Source organism: Lissotriton helveticus, chromosome 11, assembly GCF_964261635.1.
Source record: "Lissotriton helveticus chromosome 11, aLisHel1.1, whole genome shotgun sequence".
In the NCBI taxonomy this organism is placed as follows: domain Eukaryota; kingdom Metazoa; phylum Chordata; class Amphibia; order Caudata; family Salamandridae; genus Lissotriton; species Lissotriton helveticus.
The window spans coordinates 472239685-472266830 of NC_136072.1; the positions used below are offsets into that span (position 1 = coordinate 472239685).

General features: G+C 44.0%; 1 protein-coding gene across 2 annotated transcripts in view; it reads left to right on the top strand.

The window, feature by feature from the left end:
• Positions 1 to 4940: 4940 nt before the first annotated feature.
• The window catches only part of LOC144791380 (glypican-5-like), a 1511072-nt gene continuing 1488866 nt past the window's right edge, over positions 4941 to 27146 (top strand). Inside the window, exon 1 of one of the 2 annotated variants that reach the window (XM_078666067.1) lies at positions 4941 to 5888. In XM_078666067.1, coding sequence (XP_078522193.1) covers positions 5639 to 5888 — 250 coding nt within the window. In that variant the 5' untranslated portion in view covers positions 4941 to 5638. The remainder of the gene's footprint in view (positions 5889 to 27146) is intronic. The other variant, XM_078666066.1, reaches the window with a different exon arrangement.

Sequence of the window (27146 nt, forward strand, 5' to 3'; positions counted from 1 at the left end):
AGATGTTGGCAATTCTATATTCTGTCCATTCTATATTAAAAACTAGATATTCTGGCAATTCGATATTTTTTCATCGATATCATGACTGTTCCCCCGAGGAAGCAGATAAAAGAGGCATGTTATTGGGGAAATAAAAAAAACACAGGTTAAAGTGCAAAATGTACAAATAATAGTTCAAAGACATTAGTAAATGGTGAAAACATGCTACAGTAATAACTATCCTAGCAGCAAAAGAGAAGGTAGAACCTTGCCTAGTGTCTTCTTATATGCAAACTGAATGTTTTCATGATGTTATGCTATCAATACTTGATTGTTGTATTTAAATATTGCTGCGGGTTGTATAGCAATAAAGAAATATTGCAAAATGTTAGTGTTAGTGTCTTGAAGTGATCACTTTAGGGATGTAATAATATATATATATATATATATATATATATATATATATATATATATATATATATATTACAGCTTTAAAACAAAGGTAAAATTAATTTAACAGACTTATGAAAAGATTACAGTCATCTTATGTTTCCTTCAGCAAAAAGTAGGTCGACAACAAACTTTTAAATTTGCTTCTACAGTCTGCAGCATAGACAACTTTACTAAATGATTAAGGTTGATAATTGCTATTTAGAAGAAACAAAGACTAATGAAAGTTCGATATAAAGGTGATTGAGGTCTATCAAGTTGCATACATACTGATTTTATTAGACTCCTAGACATGGAAGCGTGGCAATCAGGATGAAATTTAACAGTGGGTTCTATTGCCAGGTGCAGGGCTTGAATTTAACTACACTGGGATGCATCTTCCCTTAAGATAACCAGTTGTTTCCCATGCAATAGGGAAAAACATGCATAAGTAGAATACTGTGACCAATTTCACATGGTGTCAGTCCTCCAGTGGAAACAGCGGGCTTAACTCGTCAGTCGGAGCTTTAAGTGGGCCGGGTCCTGCCGGTGCTGTCTAAAGAGCAGCTGCGAGACGTGTCCCTATCGTGCTCCCCATTTTTGCCCTCACCCTCAGGGTGAATGAAAAATCTCAACTCTGCAGCAGTGCCACCCTTCACTGCCTTTGATGTAACTTCAAAGAGACTAGTTATAGTACTTTCACAGTCTATCATTTCAGAACGGAAGCATTTTCAATATTATATACAACGAAGCCATAGTTGTTGCTTTTTCTTCCTATGCAACTAATAATAACTATTGACAAAGCCAATAGTCCTGGCTTGTTGTGGGTATAATGTTAAATGTTGCAACTGGACACGATGACAGAAACAGCAAAATACCAGTCGGGCTGCACACTATGCTAAGCACAGATTTTTAGCTTTCCTGTTTTTAAGCCACATCCTACTTACATCGGCCACACCCCTTTGAATGACCCCCAGTTTTTTCATGCCATTTAAAACCCTGTCCACAGTCATTTACCACCTGCTTGGAACATGTACTAAAACTTTTTATTTTGCCTGTTGAGGGCGGGTAGCAGTGAAGGGGGGTTCCTTTTAACTTTGGGTGGGTGGAGGGCTTCTTCTGCTCCCCAGCTGAAGAACGCGAGTAGGTGGGGGCTGGACACAGTAGATGCCAGGAGCTCTCCAGCTCCACAGATGCCACTCAGCCAGCCGCGGCCCGTGCAGGTAAGAGCAGTGGGTCAGTGGGCCGGGTGGTGGGGGGGGAGGGGGGATTTTGAGAGACGACGCAGAGGGACATTTAATAAATAATTAATTTCCCCTCGTGGTCATGTCTCGAAATCCCCCCCACCCGGACTCACCGTTCTTACCTGCACGGGCCGCGGCTGCACTGAGCTCAATGTCTCTGGTCCCGTAAATATTGGCCTAAGAATTTGCAGACCTGATTATTGTGAGCCCAAACACACAGGGACACACATAGTTGCTCGGAGCAGTATCCCAGGAAGGGATACTGATCTGGGCAGCTCGTAATGGGGTCATGGTTTCTAGTAAAAAATAAAGCTGAGGAGCAAAAAACACATAACTTTAATTAAATCCAAGTAAAATAAAAGTAAATATGAATCAATACAAATTATGAGATATGTTCAGCGTTTTGGGGTAGAGTACGTTTGGTAATAGGCTTAGGGTTATGATACATCATTTTACTTTATTAAAAGTACTGTAATTAATACCAAAAAAGTTTGAATCGTTCACATTTAAAAGGGTTATGGTTAGACAGTGCTGACAAGGAAAAGTCAAAGTGAGAAGTTGGTGCTGAGATTGGAGATCTTTTACCGTTGTAAATACACTGACAAGATGATAGCAGACAAAGGGAATGGAAGAAAAGGGAAAAGCAGGACAGATTGTACTATGCATTTAAGCAACGGATGCATCAGTGTACATTTTTTGCTACACTGGAGGGACTTTGTGTAATTATAGAATTGGTGAAATTACGATATTTCCCACTAGCAGCTGGCATGGCTTGCGGGTGGAGTGGGTGGGCACGGGGGTAGCGCGGGGATGGGAGCTCGTAATCATTTTTTTGTAATTAAAAACGTAGCTCTCCGTCGGGTCCCACGTCTTCGCTGCTCCTGCTCTCCTGCCTCCAACAGGAAGCAGACAGTCAGGCTCCCTCCCAAAAGCCCATCTCAACGCTGTCTGGAGCTATGTAACACGGTGGTCAGCCAGGAGCTAGAGTGGTGGGCGGAAGGGCAAAGTGCGCATGACTGGTTTGGGCGGCCCAAGGTGGCCCACCGAACAGTCTTTGCATACTCAGGAGTGGGCAAACCACTCCTCCCCAGCCCTGCTTGGAGAGCAGAGCATCCCCGCCCACAAAGGAAACATAAAATGGTAATAAAGTTATTACCATTTTATGTTTTGGCTTCTCGCACTGCAAGAAAGCAGTGGGGCGATGCTCCTCTGCCACAGCGGAGGAGCAGCCCCCGATATTTCCACTCCTTTGCTTATCGTGAACAGTTGCATTATTTTTGTACGGGAGACTTGTATCCACAGGGATTGTATTTTAACCCTGCACTTGTAATCAGAGCCGAAGGAGGAGCAGACAGGGGTTCAGGAGAACTACAACCGGCACAGAGCAGTAACGGGCCACAAGCAATGTTGCTGGTGTCAGGCATGGATCAGGCAGGGAGTATTGTAGAGGAGTAAGGCTCACATGAAGGGGTATGCTGAGGAAAATGAATAGGCAGACAACAGATGCTGAGAAGAAAGTCAAAGATGTAGCTGCAGGTAATACTGATGAGAAAGATTGTACAGGGCTGTCAGGAGCACAGGGGCTTTGCAGAAGGCGCACTGGAGGGTCAGGGACAAGCAGCTCCTGTGGCGCCCAGGGTGGGGCTGAGCCTTTCAGAAGGATGCCAGAAGAATAAACCAAAATGATGGGGCATCCCTGCAGAATGTGATGCGGGGCAAGGCTGGACTGGCTGTACCAGGCATCAGGCATTTCCCTGGGAGGCTGGAAGGGTTGGGACCTGTTTTGTAGTGGGGGCCGGGTTTGTAGCAGTGCAGCAGGTTTAAAAGCATTGCAAAGTTCCTTTTATATCCAGCAGTTTTCGGGCAACAATAAAAGTGTCAAAATAACTCTGGTGATAAGTGTATCTGCTGGAGAGAGATTGGAGTTTTGTCTAATGGCAGTTTTGACTCATCTAAGGTAGTACAGTGGGTTAATATGGCTGCTAAAAAGAACATATACCATGCACACCAAATAACAGTATTTTATGTGCCTAGCTCAGTGGGTTACTTCTTTTGTCACAGAGATTCTTTTGTTACTGTGTAGTTCATAAGTTACAACAGGTATCTAGCACAGGGAGCTATGAACTGCCATCAAAGAGCTGCATGCAAATTGCATAGTACAGGTCAAAAAGTTATGTTTTTTTCCAGTCTTTTATTATCTTGATGTTGCTGAAAAAAGGTTTATTGGGGGGTAGAAATAAGTTTGTGTTATTTATGTCAACCCTAACCACTGTGTTTTGTTCTGAATCCTGAGTTTCCACTTCTCCAGGCTAAGCACTCTTACAAAATACCTACCAGTGTGGAGGTGTCTCTCGGGGGAGTGGATTTGAGTCGTATGATGGTAAAACTATATGTACTAAAGTATTCTATTTGGAACTGTGCAACGCTGCAAGATAACGATCATTGCACACGTTAATGCCAACATGTGTACTTATTCTCCCCAAAATTCTAAATAAAGTTGTAAAAAAAATGGAAAAACTGAGATTAGATGAAAACGCTTCTAGTTATTTGGCTAAAAGGAACACACAGGACCACATCCATTGCCTGAGTGGTGCTGTCTGCTGAACCAAGGAAATTGCCAACTGGAGGCCTTGTCAAGGGTTCTTTAATAGCACTATTTCTAAGCACTTTAATTATTTTCAGTTACTGCAGCAAGAAAGAATGTTTTCTGGTTAGTCCATTTAGAGGTTTAGGAATGTCGCTTAGAACATTTTCTTTATTCTTTATTTTTTTCCCCACAACCCTTGTTTGCTTGGTGCAAGAAGAGGCCAAGCTCGTGTTTACTCACTGATTTCCATTTATTTTGCAGAAAGTAAAAAAAATCAAGCATACTTACAAACTGTGATAACATGTCCGCCTTTATCATTATTTCACTTTTTGCTTACAGAACTATGCAAATAAGTGCGTAGGTTTGTCGGAGCCCGCGGCTCTCGGGCCACGGGTACTTTGCATGGGGTCAATGAGACAGTCCTCGTCTCCTCCAGAAATATGCTGTCTTCTACGCCCCTGGTTACTGAGACGGTTGAGGGGTGGCGAGGAGCTGTACAGTCGTGCACGGGGGGCTAAGGAGGAGCAGGGCTGCCGAGGAGGAGCAAAGGTTCCCATGAGAAGCAGGGGACGGAAGTGGGAGCCGGCGAGGGGCAGATTGTGTCTAAGATCAGCGCGGCGCAGGCAGGGGCGCTGTGACAGACAGTGCGCTGCTCCGAGGAGGGGCTGAAGCAGGGGGGCGTGGGGAGGAGGGGGCTCCGATCCCACACCCGGAGCCGGCAGCGCCGCCGAGAAGTTCTGTCCGAGCCGCGGACTTCACTGCGTTTTGCGGGTGGATTATTGACTGGGCTGTGCGTGCGCTGTTGGATCGGGTCTTCTTCTCTGGATGTGATCTCCTCAAACGGATCTGTTCTTGGTTGCCTGGATTTATTTCTTCTTTGTTTTTATTTTTTATTTTCTGTCCCGGGGATCGCACGTTTCCCTCTGGCGATATCCTCCCTCCCCTCCCTGTCCTGACTCCCTCGCCTCTGTCCTAAGAGATACCCGTCCCCACTCCTCTGACCTCTTTTCCCAGGATACAACCCGCATCGTGCGCTACGAGTCCCCGTTACCTTCGTAGCCTACCAAGAGTCCCTCATCCCTGCCCTATGACCCCAATACTAGCCCTCCCCTGCTCTCCCAGTCCCAGGGATACATCGCTCTGGGGTGCTCCCTGCCCCTCCCTATTTCTCTGACACTTTTTTTTAATCTGACCTTTCCGCCCCTAGAGTACCCCCCCTGTTTCCTCCCATACCCGGGGGTCAAGAACTTGCCCACTCTTTCCTGTCTCAAGTGTACTCCCCCTCCCCCGCACCCCCTGTTCTAGGTGTCACTGTCTCACTTAAACCCTGTTCCAACTTTACCCCCTGCACCTGCTCGCGCTCCCCTCCATTCCACAATTACCCCTCCCTCGGTTGAAGATGGTTCCCCGGCATCGGTGCCCGCCGCACGGCCAGCTGACGGGTGCCGTGGTTGAAGTTCCAAGGAGGGTGCCCCCCGGACCTCGTTGCCCGCTGGCGCTGCTTTTAGGGTCTGGGACACCTCTGCTTCTGATGCTGCTGTTGCCCGGTGTGGGCGGGGCCAAGTCTCCCAGCTGCCATGAGGTCAGGACATCCTTCCAGATCCGCCAGATCGGGCCACTCAAGCTGGTTCCAGAGGTGCCGGCTGCAGGTGAGTGCCCCTCGGCCACAGTCGGTCGCTTACCGATTGCCTCTTCTCTGGTGCCTGCCTTGTCAATAGTAAACAATGTGCCCTGCCCCCCCCCCCCCCCCCTTGTCTGGTCCTGGAAGTTGCATGGTCTTTGAGTTTCTACCTGATGTAGTTTGTCCTGGACTTCCGCTGGGAGAGGGGCTCTTGTTTCACACAGTTGGGCAGGCCATGCTATTTACATGTGCATTGTGTTTCTGGGCCGCCATATTGACAGACAGACCATGCCACTTGCATACCCCATATGTTTTTGGGCCTCCATACTCGCAAGCTGTACTGTGCAGCTTACATGTGTAATTTGGCCGCCTTATTGAAAATCAGTGATACACGCGCTATGTGTTTCTGAGCCACCATCATATATACACGATGCTACATACAGATGTCATGTGTTTTTATGCCACCAGTCTGACAGGCCATGCTCCTTGCATGCGGAAGGTGTTTTTGTGTGCTGACTTTCTGACAGTTCGTGCTACTTAGATGTGCCATGTGTTTTTGGGCCAACATATTGTGAGGCCATGCTACCTACATGTGTTAGCTGTTTTTGTGCTGCCAGGCGGACAGGTGCGCTCTTTACATGCATCATGTGTTTTTGAGCCTGTGTGCTGACAAGATATGCTATTTAAATGAACCATGTGTTTTTGTGCTGCAATACTGAGAGGTCATGCTACTTTCATGAACCATGTGTTTTGAGCTGGCATGAAACAGGACATTTAACTTACCCCGGTTGTTTTTGTGCTGCCTTATTGACAGGGCGTGTTATTTACATGTACCATGTATTTTTGGGCCTCCGTACTGGCATGTCGTGCTACTTACATAGGCCATGTTATTTCGGGCTGCCATACTGACAGGCGTTATACGCTATGCGGGTTGGGGCCACTGTACTTTCACTGTATGTTTCTGAGGCGAAATGCAAGGTGGAAGTCTATCTACCTGTTAACTTATGTCTCTGTACCACTCACTACATATGGTTGGAAGTGGCTTGAGAGGGATTCTTGGTGTGAGGCTGAATTTGCGGGATACAGGACCTGTGGCTGGTACACGTGTCGTGGTCAGGATAGGTAGAAATGCGGGTAATTTTTGGCCTCTGGGCATGTCTGTAATGAACAATGGCCAATCCGGGAATTCCTCTCATTTGCATGTTCTTTCTCAGCTGCAGGTGTCTTCTTGTGGTCTATCCCAAAGGCCTGGTGGGCCCCATCATGTACCCTCCATGCAGCAATTTGTTGTGGTCTATCAAAAAGGCCTGGTGGGTCCCAGCATGTACCCCCCATGCAGCAGTTTGCTGTGGTCTATCCCAAAGGCCCTGGGGGCCGCATCATGTACCCCCTAAGCAGTAGTTTGTTGTGGTCTATCCCAAAGGCACGATGGGCCGCATCATGTACCCCCCATGCAGTAGTTTGTTGTGGTCTATCCCAAAGACCTGGTGGGCCAGATCATGTCCCCCCATGCAGCAGTTTGCTGTGGTCTATCCCAAAGTCCTGGTCGGCCGCATCATGTACCCCATGGAGCAGTTTGCTGTGGTCTATCCCAAAGTCCTGGTCGGCCACATCATGTACTCCGTGCAGCAGTTTGCTGTGGTCTATGGCTCTGGGGGCCAGATAATGTCCCCCCATGCAGCAGTTTGCTGTTGCCTATCCCAAAGGCCCTGGGGGCCACATCATGTACTCCGTGCAGCAGTTTGCTGTGGTCTATGGCTCTGGGGGCCAGATAATGTCCCCCCATGCAGCAGTTTGCTGTGGTCTATCCCAAAGGCCCGGTGGGCCCAATCATGTACCCCCCATGCAGCAGTTTGCTGTGGTCTATGGCTCTGGGGGCCAGATAATGTCCCCCCATGCAGCAGTTTGCTGTGGTCTATCCCAAAGGCCCTGGGGGCTACCTCATGTACCCCCCCTAAGCAGTAGTTTGTTGTGGCCTATCCCAGAGGCCAGATGGGCCGCATCATGTACCCCCCATGCAGCAGTTTGGTGTGGTATATCCCAAAGACCCAGTGGGGCGGGGTTGCATCATGTACCCCCATGCAGGAGTTTGGTGTGGTATATCCCAAAGACCCAGTGGGGCGGGGTTGCATCATGTACCCCCATGCAGGAGTTTGGTGTGGTATATCCCAAAGACCCGGTGGGGCGGGGTTGCATCATGTACCCCCATGCAGGAGTTTGGTGTGGTATATCCCAAAGACCCGGTGGGGCGGGGTTGCATCACGTAACCCCCATGCAGCAGTTTAGTGTGGTCTCTCCCAAAGTCCCGGTAGGCCGCATCATGCACCCCCTCGTGTGGCACTTTGCATTTTGCCTCATTCTGCAGCTCGGTAGTGCTGTGGAGTAATTTCTTATGATCAGTAGCTCAGGTGGTTTTTCAGGGATATTTACAGACACATCACAAGCTAATTTACAGTCTTTTCTCTCTGCAGTAAAGGTGTGTTAATATGCACTCCTCGATGAAGTGTAGGGTTTGAATATTTCCAGCACACATCTAACCTAAGATGATAACATAACTCTTCCCAGACAACAGAGGGACATTAACTTGCAGCGTTTCGGGTTAGTGCAGGGTGATAACTTCACACATTTCCCACTTCTCACAGTGATCAAAGACAAAGATGCTCGCACAGAAGTTATTCCACAAGCAGTGAAAATCGCTCATCGAAAGCAGAAACACGTTGGCAGGACTGTTCTGTGACTATGAATGGCGGGGTTTGGCCGCAAGTTCTTTTGCAAGTTTTGTTTGCTGTCCCAACACGAGACAACTTGTGTAACTTTTGCTGGTGCATTCCTTGATTGAACTGGGTGAGCTCATTTGATTTTTATTGTGCCAAGAATTTCATGTTTTATGAGAGTCCTTGTAAATTAGCATTATTGGTTTGTTTGCCTCCACAATTAAAATCAAACCCCTTGAGGCACTTCAGTTGGGAACACAAAGTATACATAAAAAGCATAAAAAGGCCCAGGAGAAGTTTTTCTACTACCCCCCATTTTATTTATGTGCCCTTTAACCCTGAAGAGGGTCTGCACCTATAGGTCTGTTTTCTTCCTTTGTCTACCGTCTTTAGGCAAATGGAAGAAGTAACATGTGGATAACCAGCTTGACTAGATTTCAACCCCGGAGCCGGAACCTAACCACTGAGCAGCAGCGGTCGGTAGGGGAGTACCTGCCGGGGCGGTGACCAGGGGCGTAACACAGGCCCACGCAGCCCCACGGTGCGTGGGGGGCCCTAGCTCCAAGGGGCCCCCTTGGCACTGCACTCCTGGCCAGAGAGCTCCTGATTGAGCCCGGAGGGGGCCCCTCTCAGTGCCAGGGAGGCCCCCTCACTTTTCATTACGCCAGTACCGGTGACGTGGGGAGGGGCAGGGTGGGGGTTAGTAATGTATGTGTAATGGAGGTTTGCAGGTAGGTAAACATATAAATAAATCAAACGAATTTCGTTGCGTGCACTGCATCCCCAAATGCAATGCAGTGCCCGCAACTAGATTTGTTTGATTTATTTAAATGTTTACTTACCTGCAAACCTCCATTATCCATACATTACTAACCCCCACCCTGCCCCTCCATCTCCACACGTCACCGCCCCGGCAAATACTCCCCTACCGACCGCGGCTGCCACTGAGCACCAGGTATTTTTGACACCTTGGTTTCATTTCTTTATTAACTTGTTGCTGGAGTTTATAGGGCTTACGACAGAAGCGTCCAGGCTCCTGACAGGATGATCTAAACAAACAACCAAAGGGGTAAAGCGTTGAGTCAATGGTTCAAAGGCAGGCTTACAGATTGAAGGTAGGAAGCTCAAAGGAACCATTCTTTGAGTTAGAAATATGTAATGGTGGACGATATGGCGGAACCCTCAAGCTTACAGTTGAAGGTCACCGCACCTGCTTTTCGAGTATGGGGAAATATTGTCTAAAAGGTGTTTGTGGGATCTGCTATCAAGAGCTGAATTATGGACCAACGCCAACACTTCTTGCCAATGCCAACTAATTGTCATCCCTTCTTGGCTAATAACCCTGTGGGGGGCCATGACCAGTGATTTCAAGCAGTCTTTGTATGTGGAATTGGTAAGCAGCCGTGTTGTTGAATTTGAAAGATTTGAGCTTTTGTAAGTCTGGTGCTGGTTGTGGTTTTGAGCTGTGTTGTGCAATTTCCTAGATCTTACTTTGTAAAATGCCAAGACTGTGCCCCACTGACTTTGAGAAGCCTTCAGCAGGCAGGTCTCTCTTGTTATGGGAGCCGCCTTGAACTCCGCCGGCCTGATTGCTCCATTGAGGTGCTTCAAAGCCAAAGGAACATCTTGGTAGACCTCCAGGCGCAATGGTTCCAGATAAGAGCAGCGGTACTGGGCCGTGCTTTCAGCAGGCCTGGTCTTTAGCTCTACGGAAAGCCTTTTAACCTACGGCCTGCAGACCCATTGGGTTCCACAACACCTACTCAGGGGCTCCACTTTTTCTTACGAAATTAAATATTAGCTGATTAATAAAACATATACTTATAAAAAAATAAAATGTAAAACTGAAACATTTTGTGAAGCTTCAACCTTCCCTTTAAAATCAAAATTTCAATCAATGTATTTTTTTTGTTTATGAATTCAAAAGTATTGCATACTTGTATTTTTGTTTGATGTACCGTTGTTTCTGTATTTTGCATATTGGTTTGAGGTTTCAAGCATAGAAATTGCATAATCCGAGGTCCTGGGTTTCCAGTACTAACTCAGTCGGAGTTCACAGAGTCAAACGTTTAAAAACTGCTAATCTACACTAAGAATCACATTTTTGTCTGGGACAAAAATGTCTTTTGGCACACAAGTTACTTCCAAACAGCTCTACCTCGTGATAGTAATTAGGAATGTTTATTCTCAGCATAATAAATGATGACTGACTTAATGATAGCATTTGTGTGGCACACACTAACTAAATTATCTCTCTTAGTGTCGATCTGGAATAAAGATTTGAAAAGTGGTTAAAGAGGTCGATCGGGTATAAAGCTTTGAAAAGCAGTTAAAAAGATGTGGAGTCTCAGCTTGAGCAGAAGTGAATTCCAAATTACTAGGCCCTGAGAGAAGCAGGCACAGCACACTCTAGATCTAAGATATCTCCATGGAATACAAAGTAGCCTTTTATCCTGACTTCATAGTTTTCTTATGGTCAGGTGTTGAGAAATCCTGCTTACCAAATATATTGGTGCTTGGTTAAATGTTGTTCTTGTATTTCTTCTTAGCCATATGGTTGAAATTGTTTGGCAAAGATGTAATGAAATGTAGTCTGAAGTCCACATTGATAAGGCCGGGCCACAGACGCTGCAGGAAAGGAAGTATCAGAAATCTATGTGTTAGATCCAGCAAACCTTCACCACTGTGTTCAACATCAGCGGCACCGAGAACATTGTTTAGAATGCTGGCTTTAGCTCTTTTTCGAAATATTGCTATGTGAGTCTACAAAGTTTTGTTTCTGTAAATTGTAGGACGTTCTAGGAGAAACATCACAAATTGTTTGGTGCGTGGGCAGGTTTTGGGCCCTCCTCATGAAAAATGGGACATTAGCTGACAACATGAATTCATATATCTCATAATATAGCCCTCAACAGAAATTTCGCTTTTCAGATTAGTTGAGTGAAAAATTCAGCACAGATCTACAACTCAGCAACAAATAAAAGATAATTAGTTCTGAGTAGGGCTTGCAAAGTTTAAATTTACAATGCAAATCTCTGTGGAGTTCATGTTTGCGGAATAACTTAGGTCCACTGTTGGGTGGCATTTCCTGCCAAATGTTTCCATTAAACACAATTTATTAATAGAAATATTCTCCTTAAGAAAGTAGATTTGTTTTAGGTTGTTCTTTTCTTCTGCAAAAACACTTTTGCTAGGTGTTGTACCAAAAATTCACTATTTTAGTGAGTTTCACAAAGCTATGAGCATGTTTTTTTTGTGTTGTTACAGGCATGAAGTAGATGGAAACGAAGTGGTCTGACATTTTACACCCTTAGTTTTGACATTATTTTCTTACATTCTCTTGCAACACCCACTTGCCCTTCATCCTTGAATGCTGGTGAGGCTGAAATCATGTTATTTGGCAAGGCCCAACAGCTTTGGTTCCCAAACTGGTGGCTTCCGAGCTTGGCACAGCTCCAAATCCCAAAATAGTAGTCAAAAACCCGGGTGTCCAATTGGGCCAAACTCTCTCCTTGAAGGAGCAGGTCTTGTCTTCTATTGGCATTTGTTCTACACTATGTGCCTGTTGAGGCGAATTTTCACCTTTCTCCCTCTTTCTGTAAGGAAAACTCTGGTGTACAGGCGGGTTATTCGTTGTTTGGATTATGGCAATGCCTTATTGGCCTCTGCAAATGAGATGATGTTATCTATACTCCAAGTGGTACAAAACTCTGCCACCCAACTCATCGACAATCTTTCTTCCGGAGAGGCATCTTCCCCTCTTCAGCTTTCACTGCATTGGTTACCAGTCCCTAAAAGGAATATCTTTAAAATCTGTTGCCTGACACCTAATTCCCTGTTTGGGAAAGGCCCCAGCTATTATCTTCAAGGCAGGGCCGGCTCTAGGCTCATGGTGGCCCTGGGCAGGAAGCGTAGGTAGGGGGCCCGGAAGAGGGGGTCCGGGTGGGGCGGAGCGCGCAGGCCATTAAAGAGGGGAGGGGGTCAGGGTGTTTAGAAGTGGAACAGAGCCGGAGGCTGCCAAATCCCTGCCAGGGGCCACCACGCAAATATGTATCCATCCTCAGAGGATTAATATATTAAGGATATATATTGGTGTGGTGGCCCCTGGGGTCTGGTGGCCCTGTGCAGGTGCACAGTTTGCACATGCCTAAAGCCGGCCCTGTTCAAGGCTCTTTCTCCATCTAGACTTCTCAGATCTAGTGAGAAAGCTTTGCTGAAGGTTCCACAGGCCAGAAGGACCAGTACAGTGTGCAGATCTTTCTTTTATCTAGCCCCTTGTATTGGAAGAGGCTACCTCTGCATATTCGGATACGTACTGAACATCGACAATTCATAAAATTACTCAAGGCAGAACTCTTCTAATGTATCAGTCTCTGTTTCCCCCGTGTTTTTGCTGGGCGCCGAGATACCCCCTCTGGGGTGATACATGCACGTTAATAAATTATACTAACATAACATACTTCAATGTTAAAAAATATGGGCCATTTTACATCTTGCATAAACCAAGACCTTTCAATTTTATTAAAATGTTATATATTACATACATACCCTTTGCTGCTTTGAGCCAGCCCTCTTCATTCGTTTGTGTGCTCTTGTGTCATTCACATTTTTACCAGTCCACTACAGTATATATCATTAGCTGCCCACTTCAGCCGTTGTCTAACTTCATTGTGAATGACAGTGTTCTGCCTTTCACAAGGAGCACATCTCACTGAAAGATTGCTATGACAATGTGGGCTTTTTGAGACCAAAGCAGTTTTTTGCTTTTAGCCAATGTTGTTTTTCATATTGGTGAGAGCCTGGCAACTCCCCCAAAAAGTTTTTTTTTAAAAACACACACAACAAAATACAAAACCGACATTCACAAAGGCTGGCAGCCAATGCCAGAACTATTGGCTTTGCATGTGCTTGTTCATTGGTTGATATTAATTTAGCAAACAAAAATAAATCTTGTAAATCACATTGGATAAATAGTGTATTAGCTAGAACATCAATGCAATGGAGTCCTAGGCACATTTTATTGGCCCATGTGTTACTATGCACCTTCATAATGCCAAAGGTGCTGGTAAAGTCTGTTATTGGATCCCTTGCAATCAACGCCTGACTATTCTTAAAACGGTGTTTGGACAAAATATTGAAAACACATGTTTTGAGGGACAAAATATTGTGTCAAAAATATTGAGGACAAGAATATCATGAAGGTAATTTTCTATGGATAAGTAAAGTTTTACTACATATAATTCCACACATATGCACCTTGACGTTTTATATATCTTCAAGGTGCATCGACGCGGAGTTAAGAATAGTGAAATTATACTTACCAATTTGCACTTACCTTCTCGATATTTTTGACACAATAGTCTGTCCACACGATATTTGTGTTTCCAATATTCTGTCACTGATCCTCTTAAACAACGGAGGCTGCAAACTAATAAGAAACACAAAGGGGTGCTATCGGTCTAAAGTGGCTAGAAAGAGTCTGTTTTCTGTTGGATGAGTGTATGTATAAACTATAAGTGTGGAAAAGGAGGAAGAACAAGAAATAGGAAAAGTAAACCCATCAGCCCACCCATTGGCGGAACATCATCATCTGGGATTTTAGAATACAAACTGGTATCCACTAGGTACCTCACCGTGGGAGAGTGTGAGGAAACTCTAGTATTGGATCCACCAGTGATGGAAAGCCAGACAGCAGTGTATCATGAGCTGTGGGAGATGAAAAAGTTGCAGTGCTCAAAGAAAATGTGTACTAAATAGAAAGTGGTGATTTAAAATTGACTAGCATGGTGCCTAATGACTAATTTTTATTCTGGCAGTCACCATGTTGACGAGGTTAAAAGCAGTGTGTGGATGGATGAAACCAAATATTACCGTCCATAGATGAGTTAGTTGGTCGACATGTTTCAGCCTAAAAAGGCTTTCTTCAGGACCTATTGTAACACTACTGCAACTGTGAAGAAAAAGATACGAAGTACATACCATGCAAAAGCAATAGACCTACCATACATGTGTATACTTGTGCTGCAAACTAATATCATTTTATGGGATTATGATACTCATGTTATTTGATGTGGCCAGTTGATGTGTATACGAATATTCAGTATTTTGTTCACTGTACATCACAGTATTATTCTGCCACACCCCCACCTCCAAATTTAAAACATGCCTGCACTGTTTATTATTAGGAATATTGCTGTATGATTTAAATTTGGTTCTGGACTGACTGAGTTGTAAATTATCTAAGTGGTGTAAAGGGTAAGAGCTTAAAATAGGATAATACGTTATTGCAGGACACTTATGAAGTCATGTGCCTTATGTAAGCCATTTATTTCATTAGTTTATCGAAGGTTAGATGTATAACCATTTTCCCTCAGCACATAAGCTGTAATTCCATTTTCTGATTACATACATTTACCATAGTGATTACTTATTGAAGGTCAGTTGTGAGAATATTTCTATAACAACAGTGTAATGTTGTCGTATAGTTCCTATAAACCTATGTAGGATCTGCGCATTTAGACAACATAGACTGTGGAATTGGTTAATGATGTAATGTTCTTATTGCGTTGTAGGTCAAATATTGTTTCTTACTGCTAATCAGTTATGAGTTTATTTTGTTCCTGCAAGACTGTTATGGTGTAATTTTCATATTATACAGCAGCTGCAAGGACGTTTTCATTTACAGATCAGATGTGAGCAGTTCATTTCGGGAAGCAACCTTTGCAAAGCAGTCATCACATCGCACCATCCTTTACAACGCATGTCACTACAACACAACCATTACATTGCATTTCACTACAATGCATGACACTACAACGCATGACACTACGACGCAGGCATTACATTGCATGTCATTACAACACATACCATTACAACGCATAGTACCCCTACACTATCCAACACTTACCATTCCGTTGCACCCCCTGGAGTTAGAATAGCAATTTTTACCCCTACACTATCCAACACTTACCTTAAATGCAATGTAATGGTATGTGTTGTAAAGGTATAATGCGATGTAATGGAATGCGTTGTAAATGTAGTTTTAAATAATTTGTTGTAATGGCATGCAAAGTAAATGTATGCATTGTAACATCGTACATTTGTTCTTTTCTTATCGAATGGCAGTTGTGACTTTATCAGCCTATGGCAATAGGTGTAAAAATAAATTAATTTGCAAAAAAAACATAACTGCTGTGACCCAATGTTTTTCTTAGAAGCCTGCCACTGGTGCTGCAGAAAGCTGTGGTTGCTGAATACCAGAGTTGACTAGTTTTGATTCCAACTCATGCCTCTTTTTTCGAACACTTTACACTTCATGCCACTTTATCTCACTCTTGCATGTTCTTTTTCCCACTTGCTTTCTTCCTTGGTCATTGTTTTGCTAGCTTTTTCTCCCCTCTTCTTTCTTCCATTTTTAGGTCGAGACCAGGCATCACGCATGCACTGTCTTTTGACATGCTGTATCTACTTCTGTGGGCTTTCACCACACCCATCACACACCCATCACTTTCATTCATTCCTTGGTCTGCCTTTCAAACTTTCTTTGGTTTCTTATGTAAATGATTTACATTTGTCCAGCCTTTCGGCTATTTTCTTCCAGCCCTGGAGGCTGACCCTGTTACATGGATCAGTTCACTTCTGGCCATTTAGTTAGTTTGGCGCACTACTTTTCCTTTTGACTCGGCTTACTGTGACGTCCCCCCACCACCTCCTGCCCATTTGGCGGCAGAGTGTGATTTGCAAGCTGCATAAAGGGCTTAAACGGGGTGTTGTGATTGCCGTCTACTCTACGATAGCATTGAGAATCTACTGAAAGCCTTTGCAGAGCTGAGCTGCAGACATGAAACTCTGAGGTGAAAGCAGTGAGTGTGCCCTAGCTGGTGACGTGCGGGTCAGGGGTCAGAGCTCCTCTTATAGCACAAACTGTAAGTTGCTTGTACCTGTGCACAAGTGCAGGCCCGGACTGGCCGTTGTGGGCACCGGGCAATCCCCCAGTGCGTCACAAGGGTGGGGGCCGGTTTTGGGCCCTGGGGGCCGTTTTTGTTACATGGCCGTTTTTGCAGCATAGCTGCAAAATCTGCCCTGTAACAAAATCGGTAGAAAACCGACCCCGGCAAAGAGCTCGGTCGCACCCCCAGGGGGCGGCCCAGCACTTTGCCAGGGCCGGTTTTGGTTCTCAGTCCGGCCCTGCACAAGAGGGCATGAGAGGCATGTGGTTCTCGAGGACAACAGCTTTGCCAGACTGCACTTATTCTTTGGTCCCACTGTTGTGCTCCTCTGAGAAATGTAATCGCCTGATTATCACTGTCCGGTCTCTCCTCAATACACTCTGGGCTCCTATTTCTACATACCTTCTTTACTACTCTGCATCCCATGTGCCTTTGCACCTCTGTAACCCTCATCCTTATGTGAACTCATGCTTTTCATACCTACCTTGTGGCTCTATGACTCTTTCGCTCACTCCTTGCTTTTTTGGTAGCAACAAGTTGCAATGTAGAAGTTATAGTTTCGATTTTAACTTCTCAGTATGTACTCTAAAGGCGAAACTTACAAAAGACTTGTATAAAAAGCCATGACTAACCAAGTGTACCATGCGCCTGGGGGCACCAGCAGGTCTGGTCTGTCCCTATCCCTGATTTACTCTGCATAGCCCACCACCTTTCTTTCAGTAGCTTTTATTTTGTGCCCCTGCAGCACTGCGCCGATCCCCCTATTCCAGTGTGAACCCATCCATGCTCTGCCATTTTCACATAAGGTTACCCCACCTCTTCTTATCGCATGGACATCATATACGTTCTATTCATATGGGTTTGACTCTTTGGTTCGGTATAAGCAATCAATGACTACAAATCCCAGAACACATTTGGGGGCCAAAAGATAGAACAGGAAACACTTACTCCGGCTACACCGAGCGCGATTGACGCCTAGGAGCGTCTGTTCTACGTCCCGAGTGCACTTAGTCACATTCTCTCTTTCCTATGCAACCAGCTCCACTATTACTTCTACCTTTTTCTGCCTTTCTATGCAGAAGACACTTTTGCTCCAGTACCCAGGCCTCGTTGTCTGCTCCCCCTTGCGCACGCGCTCCACTTTGTGCAGTCTGTCCATACATATGCCCCCTGTTGTACCCTTGTGGAACTACTTCCACTTCATGAGCTTACACATTGTGTCCCTTAATGCGCCTGATGCAGTGGATTGGTAAAAAATTGTAATTCTCATTGAGAACATGTTTTCCCTGTTATACCTGAAGTGGGCATCTAATGCAGATATTATGGCAAGAGCGGAAAGTGGAGGGTTGGCAGTGGCGTAACAATAATTGAGGGGGGCCCCCTGCCAGGTACGTGGAGGGCCCCCCTCTGGACTCTATTAGGAGCTCTCAGGCCGAAGTGCAGCGCTGAGGGGGCCCCCTTGAGCTTGAGGGCCCCCCGCACTGCGGGGGATGCGTGGGCCTGTGTTACGCCCCTGAGGGTTGGGTTCCCATCAGATTGCTTTAAGCCCAGCACTTTGTTGCCAAAATGGAAATTGGACCCAGAGACTGTGTTTGCTTATTTTTATTGTCGTATCGTGTGATTATTGTCATGGACGCTTTTCCTTTCTGGAGTGTCAACCTCTATAGCAGCAGGTTGAAGCATCTAAGTGTCTTCAACCAGTCATTAGCATTCATTCTGATTTTGCCATTCCATAAATCTATAGTTTCAAAGCTGGATGAAGAAAGTGATCCAGATAAATTAGGCCGATAATTTAAAATATCAAATAGCATCCGTTGACATAGAGGTTTGCAGAGCAAGATCTAAAAGTAACTTCTGAGACACTCCCCTGTATGGTATTAGTGGTTACATGAGGTGACTGGACCTATAAAGTTGGCTTATATGGTATTTTACTTCATGTAATGGTTTTATCTGCTTCACCGCACAGCACTAAATACACGTGCAGCTGCAAGGGTGCAAATGTTCCTCATGTATGTTGCCAGAATGCCAGTCATGAGGTCAAACACAGATTTCTGGAGTGGTTGCATTAGTCTACTGAACCTGCAGCCCCCGCTTCAGCATTAGTGAACAATTTGGTCTCTTTACACTTTTCTAAAATAAAACTGACTACTAGAGCATCCAGCTTTGGGCTTCTCTAAACTAAGCTTACAATAGATGCTGATGGGTCCTTTTGGTGATCATATATAGGAAAGGTTTGAAGTGCGAAATTAGCATAATTAGAAGTTAAGTAGCATACAGCACCCATGAATATTGATTCTTGAAATTGGCACAAGTGGTTTGCTAAATACCAATATTAATTACCTGGACAGTGCCTCACAATGTAACTCTGTAGCCATGTCCTTCAGGTACAAACTTCACCAAGGTTTTACAAAAAACTCTGTAGGTTACTGATTTAATTATATCTCTTGAGATATGGCTAAATGTTTTTTTTATTGGACTCGATGTGAGGTGAATCACACAAATAGATTAGCTTTAAGTACAGCAACACTTGAAAGTCTTATTTTTTTTGTATTCAAATCTTTTTTATGGAATTTTTTGAAGCACAGAATACACATACATATGCATAAAGTACAGTTGCAAAATAAATAAATACACAGGCAGCACGCATTAGCGCTCTTGGAAAAGGGATACAAAGATGAGGAGAAGAGGAGGCTTTGTAGGATTCGATTTGAAGACATAGACACAGTTAAATTAATATGTGGAACTAGATACATTTATTTTTTACTTTTCACATACCTCTTATGAAATTATTTTATGGATTTGTAAACCTTTTCAATGATGTGATGAATGAAATGTGTGGAATCTATATCTAACTTGAATGTATATGAGTTATTACAAAGTTAGCTAAGCAATGAAAAAAATTAACAAGTGGCAAAAATATATTTCCTGCATGACAAAACACTAATTCACTCAAGTGACAGCATGCACATCATCCAATAAATGGTATATCATTAAAAACTCAAATTGAGAAGATGACTTCGTGTACTTTTTTGCTAGTATTGCACAGAATATTTAATTTCCGGAATGTTAGCATATAAACCTCTTCCAACCCAGATAAAGAACATCTCCTACCCCTACTCCACAGGTACAGTCTTCTGCTTTCTAAAACACGAGTGTGGAGAAAATAGTGTATATTCTCTCACTCCTTACCAAAGGAATGCTACTTGGAAAGTCTTTTTTCCAAGAGGCATCTGAGTTGGAAGTCAGCATTTTCCTTCCTAAAAAGTTCCATCATTTTTAAAGTTCAGAGGTGAACAATCTGCAAGTAAAACCTCTCAGAGAAAGCGAGTTGTAACAATCCCTTTAGGGTTCTTACCCTATTGTAGTGAAAGCCATTTATCCGACCAAATTGTTGCACCGTGAAGGCAACTGACAGCCTCTGCTCTTCTTTTCTTGGAAGTGCTCTCATAGGCAATAAGTCGCACTTAACTGCCCAACAAGTGCATCAAATCAAGTTCTCAGCTTATGTTTTGGATTGGGGTTGCCCTACAGCTAAACATCCCCAAAGAACCAGTGTCTCACCTTTTGAGAGCACTTACGCGTTGGTGAGGTGTTCATTCAGAGCCGCTGAGATGATCCTTTTCACGAACCCTTTTGCTTTACTCTTTCTATGTGTGTTTTCTACTTACCGAGAACAAAGGAAAATTATTATGGAAATTAATGTGGGTCCCTCGGTATGTTAAGTACCTCGCAGCTTTTAAGAATTTGCCTGATTTCCTGACAACATCATCAGTATAATCATTAGCGCAGAAGACTGGACTTCCCTGATCTAGAAACCCTTTGAATTGCTGACTGTGGAAACAGTAGACTTAATTTGTAATCCCAACTCTCTCACTTGACTACCTTGTATAATCTTGGGCAAATCCAGAAAACTTCATTAATGTTAATCCTATCTGAATAGTCAGAAGATGATGCAAAATAAAGCGAATCACTCCATTAGCCTGGTACCTTGTGCCATAAATTGATGTTTAGTTTGACATACAACACCACACACTTACTCACCACGCAATTCACTGCCACACAGTTCAACACCACCCAACATAATACAACTAAAAGCAACATATTTCAAACCCACATAATTACATTCTACTCAATACCAGATAAATACACCCAATATAAAACCACTCTATGCCACATACCAACAATCCACATAAATACACTCTACACCATGCCACATATTTAAAAGTCGTACAAAAGGGGGTGGTGATGGACGGAGCATCTGAACCGGTCCTCGGAAGCTTGTTTCCGGTCCAGGGAAGGAATGGTTTGGCAGTTCGGGCTAGACTGTTCCCATGAGGCACAGGGTCAGACTGATTTGCATATAGCCATGTCTGAACTGGGGTGGCAGAGTGAGCTAAAGAACGGCGATGGATCAAACCCAGATCTTTTGACTGGGTGTAAGTGTTTGATTGGTTCTGATGCTCCGTCCATCACCACCCCCTTTTGTACCGCTTTTGGCCGCCACAAGTGTGGCAGGGTATGCTCAGACGTGAGTCCCTTGCTCACTTTGCCACTGGATTCAAGCAAGCCGGGCTGAAGACGGCTGGAATGCCAGAAACCGGTCCTCGGAAGCTTGTTTCTGGTCCAGGGAAGGCATGGCTTGGCAGTTCAGGCTGGACTGTTCCCATGAGGCACAGGGTCAGACTGATTTGCTTATAGCCATGTCTGAACTGGGGTGGCAGAGTGGGCTAAAGAACGGTGATGGATCAAACCCAGATCTCTTGACTGGGTGTGAGTGTTTGATTGGTTCTGATGCTCCGTCCATCACCACCCCCTTTTGTACCGCTTTTGGCCGCCATAAGTTTGGCAGGGTATGCTCAGACGTGAGTCCCTTGCTCACTTTGCCACTGGATTCAAGCAAGCCGGGCTGAAGACGGCTGGAATGCCAGAAACCGATCCTCGGAAGCTTGTTTCCGGTCCAGGGAAGGCATGGCTTGGCAGTTCGGGCTGGACTGTTCCCATGAGGCACAGGGTCAGACTGATTTGCATATAGCCATGTCTGAACTGGGGTGGCAGAGTGGGCTAAAGAACGGTGATGGATCAAACCCAGATCTTTTGACTGGGTGTGAGTGTTTGATTGGTTCTGATGCTCCGTCCATCACCACCCCCTTTTGTACCACACATTTACAGTCAGCATAATTTCACTCAACGCCACTCAGTTCCATGCCCCACAAGACAACTCCACACATTTCGATTCCACATAATTTGACAACAAAACACATAAGTCAGCTCAACAACACAATTGCACAATTACACAATACACCACATACATCCAATCTACACAACAAAATTCCACACCATCCCACTAAATTCAACAACATAGTTAAACTCCACTGCATACCACTCCACAAAATAACAATTCCACATAATTACACTCCATACTCAATGCCACATAATCACTATCCACATAATTCCACTGCACACCATGCCCCATAATTCCACTACACGGTTCCACTCCATACCGGATAAATCCACACTACTCCAAACAAAAACATATGGGTAAAAGACATTGCTTTTTACAACGCCAATAGCGTTCACTTTCACAAATGCGAGACCTATTGGCATTGCCGATGCTTGTTTCTTTTGCTTTTGATCATAGTTTGATAATGAAAGTAAGTTCCGGTCCCCAAAAACAGTGGCATTACCCACCACACACAACCATCACCTTAAATTAGCAGATGATAACAATTCTACTGCGCAGCGGCTCTCAGGTACTTTCCTATTACAAGTAAGTTGTGACACCGTTTTCTAATTGCAGAACAGCTGTGGGCATGTTTTTATTTTATTATGCTGCAGCTAAGAGATTGTTCCCTTATTATAAGGCAGTGTTGATTTATTGTATGGTTGTGTGAGGTTGTCTTCATACTGGAAGGTAAATAGGAGTTTGCACTCACATTGCAGGACAGTTGTGCTGTTGTTTTCATATTACAGGACTGTGCGGTTCATTTCTTTTTTTTATTTCAAAAGTTTTTTATTGAGAAATTTTTTTCCAATACAGTACAGTAGTGATGCAGGGGGAGGGGGGTGGTTCTTGGCGCGTTCTTGGTTACATAAGGTCTGCTTGCATTCTCTGCATAGGCTTATTGCAGATCAGAATGTCGCTTTATTAGTCCAAGTTAGTTGTGAGGTGCAGGGCAGTAGTGAGGTTGACTTCTTACTGCCAAGGTGCTAGAAGTTTTTTCTTTATTCCTGAACAAATATGGCCTTGTTTTCATATTGCAGGGTCGGTATAATGGGTTTGACTGATATCCAGTCAGTTGCAGGGATTATTTTGCTGTATATTATTTTGGCTTTTTAGGTAGGTATTTCAGTCATCAGTGGACACTAAAGTGTCAGTGGCAGACAAGCTGGCAGTGTATGACTAAAGATCTGTACACTGCTTCTTAATTACAATCGAGGTCTGAAGTTACTACTCTCCTGTAATAAGAAAACGGCATCACTGCTCCACAGAAATATTGAATAAGTGATGCTTTCTGGCGCAGTGCATTAGGCAGAACATACCACAGACTAACACAGGGTCTATGAATGTTAAGAAGGTATTTTATGGAATGGGCTGGGGTGCTGTGTTGTATTTTGTTCCGCCAGTGGCGTTCACATTGGCATGGTCGGGTTGGGCTTCTGGGCTGCCTTCCACAGGTTTCTGAGGTTTTGCTTCGCAGACTGGAGTCTGAGTCATGGAGTGTTGATATGTGGGATGCTGTGTCCTAGCCCATCTCTCGGTTGACTGGCAATGTTTAATTCAGTGCGCTGTGGTTGATGACATGATTTTGGCGTCAGAGGGGTGTGCTGAGGAACTTTAGCGCACATCTGAGGTTGTTAACCTGACCACTGCCCAGCAGTTGGAGATTGACCAAACCAGGGACGGCTCCTCAATAATGGCGGAGGAGCATCGCCCCACTGGCTCGGAGCCAGAAAATGAAAAATAAAACGGCATTCTATCATCGTTTTCTTTTTTACCAGCTGGGGGAGGGGTGGGCCGGGCCATGAGAGGGGGAAGGAGGACTGGTTTGTGCACTTCTAAGTGCGCTTGTGTTAGGCCGGCCATCTTAGGCCAGTAGAACACACTGGCCAGGGCCAGACTGGGAACGAAAACCGTCCCTGGCAAAGTCCTCAGCAAGTCCCCCCTGCCCCCCCCCCCCGGTGGGGAGGAACCCTGTCCTGAGCGGAGCGTCAAACTAGCCCACTCAGGCCAATCCCCGTGCTGCTCTCATTGCATGAGAGCAGCGGACGGTTTGCACAGGGAGTCTGTGATGCTGTCCCAGTGTCTGGTGAGACCAGTAAGAACACTGAGGTGCGACGCAGGAGGCGGCCGCCAGCTTCAGGCAAGTTCCTTTTAAAACAAAATATTATTAAACCACCTGCGCTCCACCTCCCGCGCATCCCCCACAACCAATTACTTTTTGTTTGTGGGGGCCGCCACTGGTGCAAACACATGTTCCCAGCAGTGTGGCATATTTATGCTGAGTTGGACACCAGTGTGGTGTTCTTTGCAATGTGTTGTTACCACACATTAAAAAGAAGCCTTTGAAGTTGACCAGCATTAAAATGATTGAAACACAACTTTATCTATGATATATGCTGTTTTTTTTTATTGACAGTAAAAATTCCCAATCAAATCTATAAATCTACACCTAATATGTTTTACACCTCAATATACGTGTGTGTGTGTGTGTGTGTCACGCCTAAACATGGAGTAAAACACAACGCCTAGCAGAAAATGCTTTACAAATCATGCCTCGATTTTCAAGCGTACTTCGCATATAAGGGAGGAGTAAAACATTCAAATAAACATTAAAAGAAAAAGATAAGTGAATCAAACCCTTTGAATTTCAGGCTTCTGTGGTGATACAAGTGTAAAGCATGTTTAGGTTAGTATGTCCCTTTGGTGGGCAATTTCTGCATCACTTAGTGATTTCCTCTGGGCAATTAGCAAATAAAATACAGCAACAAGGGGTGTAGCTGTGCGAGTTATAAATGATATTAACATAACATAACATAACATAATCTGGCATGAGGTTATCCATGCAGAATTACAAACATTGGTGGTATTCTGACATGCAGTTATCCATGCAGAATTACAAAAATTGGTGAAATTATGACATGCAGTTAATAATGCAGAGTTTCCAAATTGGTGATCATCTGACATGCAGTTAACCCCGCAGAATTTCAAACACTGGTGGTAATCGGACATGTAGTAAATCATGCAGGATTACAAAAAATGGTGATAATCTAACATGCACTTAACTTTGCTGAATTTTTGTAAATGGTGCTAACCTGACATGCAGTAAACATGCACAATTGCAAAAATTGGAGGCAATCTGAAATGCAGTAAACCAAGCTGAATTACAAAAAGTGGTGATAATCTGAAATGCAGTAAACCATGCTGAATTACAAAAAGTGTTGATAATTTGAAATGCATTAAACCATGATGAATTACACAAAAAGTGTTGATAATCTGAAATGCACTAAACGATGCTGAATTACAAAAAGTGTTGCTAATCTGAAATGCAGTAAACCATGCTGAATTACAAAAAGTGGTGATAATCTGAAATGCAGTAAATCATGCTGGATTACAAAAAGTTTTGATAAATTGAAATGCAGTAACCCATGCTGAATTATAAAAAGTGTTGATAATCTGAAATGCAGGAAACCAAACTGAATTACAAAAAGGGGCGGTAATCTGAAATACAGTAAACCATGATGAATTACAAAAAGTGTTAATAATCTGAAATTAATTGAACCATGCTGAATTACAAAAAGTGTTGATAATGTGAAATGCAGTTAGTTACCCATGCTGAATTACAAAAAGTGTTGATAATTTGAAATGCAGTAACCCATGCTGAATCACAAAAAGTGGTGATAATGTGACATTTAGTAAAACCTTATGATTGAATTGCTTGGACCGTGTTGTTTACTTTGGTATATACATATCATAGTAACAGACCCACATACAGAACCCTAAATATACAAACATGTGATAACCAGGACAAACTAACTCCAGGGAATCAGCAAAGTCATATACTGCAGCCCAAAATTTAAACAAAAATAGTAATCAAACAACCATGTAGCGTATATACAGTAATGTAAGCACTATGTATGGATGGCTGATGTCTTCCTGCCGTTGTGATCACTGTAATGCAATATACAGGTTTTTTCTTTGCATTTCTGGGCCTGTTCATTTGTTTCACTCTAAATGGTATTTCATTTTGTATGTTTAGGAATCATTCCAGTTTGTTTGGGCTATAGGTCTTAATTTAGAATCATCCGATTATGCCTCATTCTGAATTGCAGTAATTCTAAAGAGGCCAATACAGCATTCACTAATATCACATGCAAGCAATTCTACATGGTATTTGCACATTGATTCTTAAATACTGTATGCGTATTTGTATGCGTGCCATCATACTCTCCATGGAGCTGCAACTTCAAAAGGAAGGGAAGGGAAGGGAAAGGGTGGCCATGAATTCTATAGAATAAAAGTACTCCATATCATAAGCAAAACATTACCAGTCCCGATGGAGGTCCATTTATGATAAAGCAACTTAACCTTTGACCCTGCACTCTATGGTATCAGGTATCATCAAAGATTTGCAATATCCTTATAATATGTGGTATGGTGTTCTTTGAATAACTTATTTTCCTCTCTTTGTGACATCACTTAATCAATAAAAGCTGCTAGTCAGGAGGTATCTAGCATGTATTGGGACATACCAAAATCAAAGCCATCTGTTGGGCCAGCGTAATTCTGTGTGGAAATGTGGCGTGCACTATCATGGATAGTTTCTGACAGGTGGCGTCTGCATTGTGATATCAAGCACTGAAGCACTGCTGCCTTGCCAAGACAGGCCTAGCTTGTGTTGTAATATCAAACAAACAAGAGCAGCTGGTGTGCCGACAGCAGGCGAGCGTGCATGTTTTCATATTTATAAAACGCACGTGCCTCCCTTGGGGCATCATGTTGCTAAATGACATGCTTTTAATTTTTATAAAAAATGTTACTTATGTAATCAACCTTGGAAGGATGAGGGACTGAATGGACACACAGTGATCCAAGCCTGTGACTACGTCAAACACAGATTCCTGAAGTGAACGTATAAGTCAGTTCACTGAACCACCAGACCCGTTTGTGTTTTAGTTCAAACCTAGACAGCGCATGCGCTGTCTCTTCGAGACATGCTGTATTCACTCTGTGGGCTTACAGCCCACCCATTGCCTTTTCATTCATCCCTTCAATTGTCGTATAAAAATGCTTGCTTGCTAGTGGATAATCCTTCTTCTTTGTCCCTCCTTTTTGTGTATGTTTTCCCCCCACAGTGCACCAACCATTATTGTTAACATTCTGTGTTTATGTGTTTATTTGGGGGACTGTTTTTTTCTTTGATTCCTGCTCATGTCACTGTTTGCCCTTCTTCAGTGGTTCAGCTTTCGCACCCGTTACTTAACCACATGAATGCTTATGGTATTCCCCTCCTGTGCTGAGAATTGTATATTCCCTTTATTCATGACGAGCTGGGCTCGTCATGAGCGTGCGAGGAGGCTACCTCATGACGAGCCCAGCTCGTCATGAGCGTCGAAGGGGTTAAT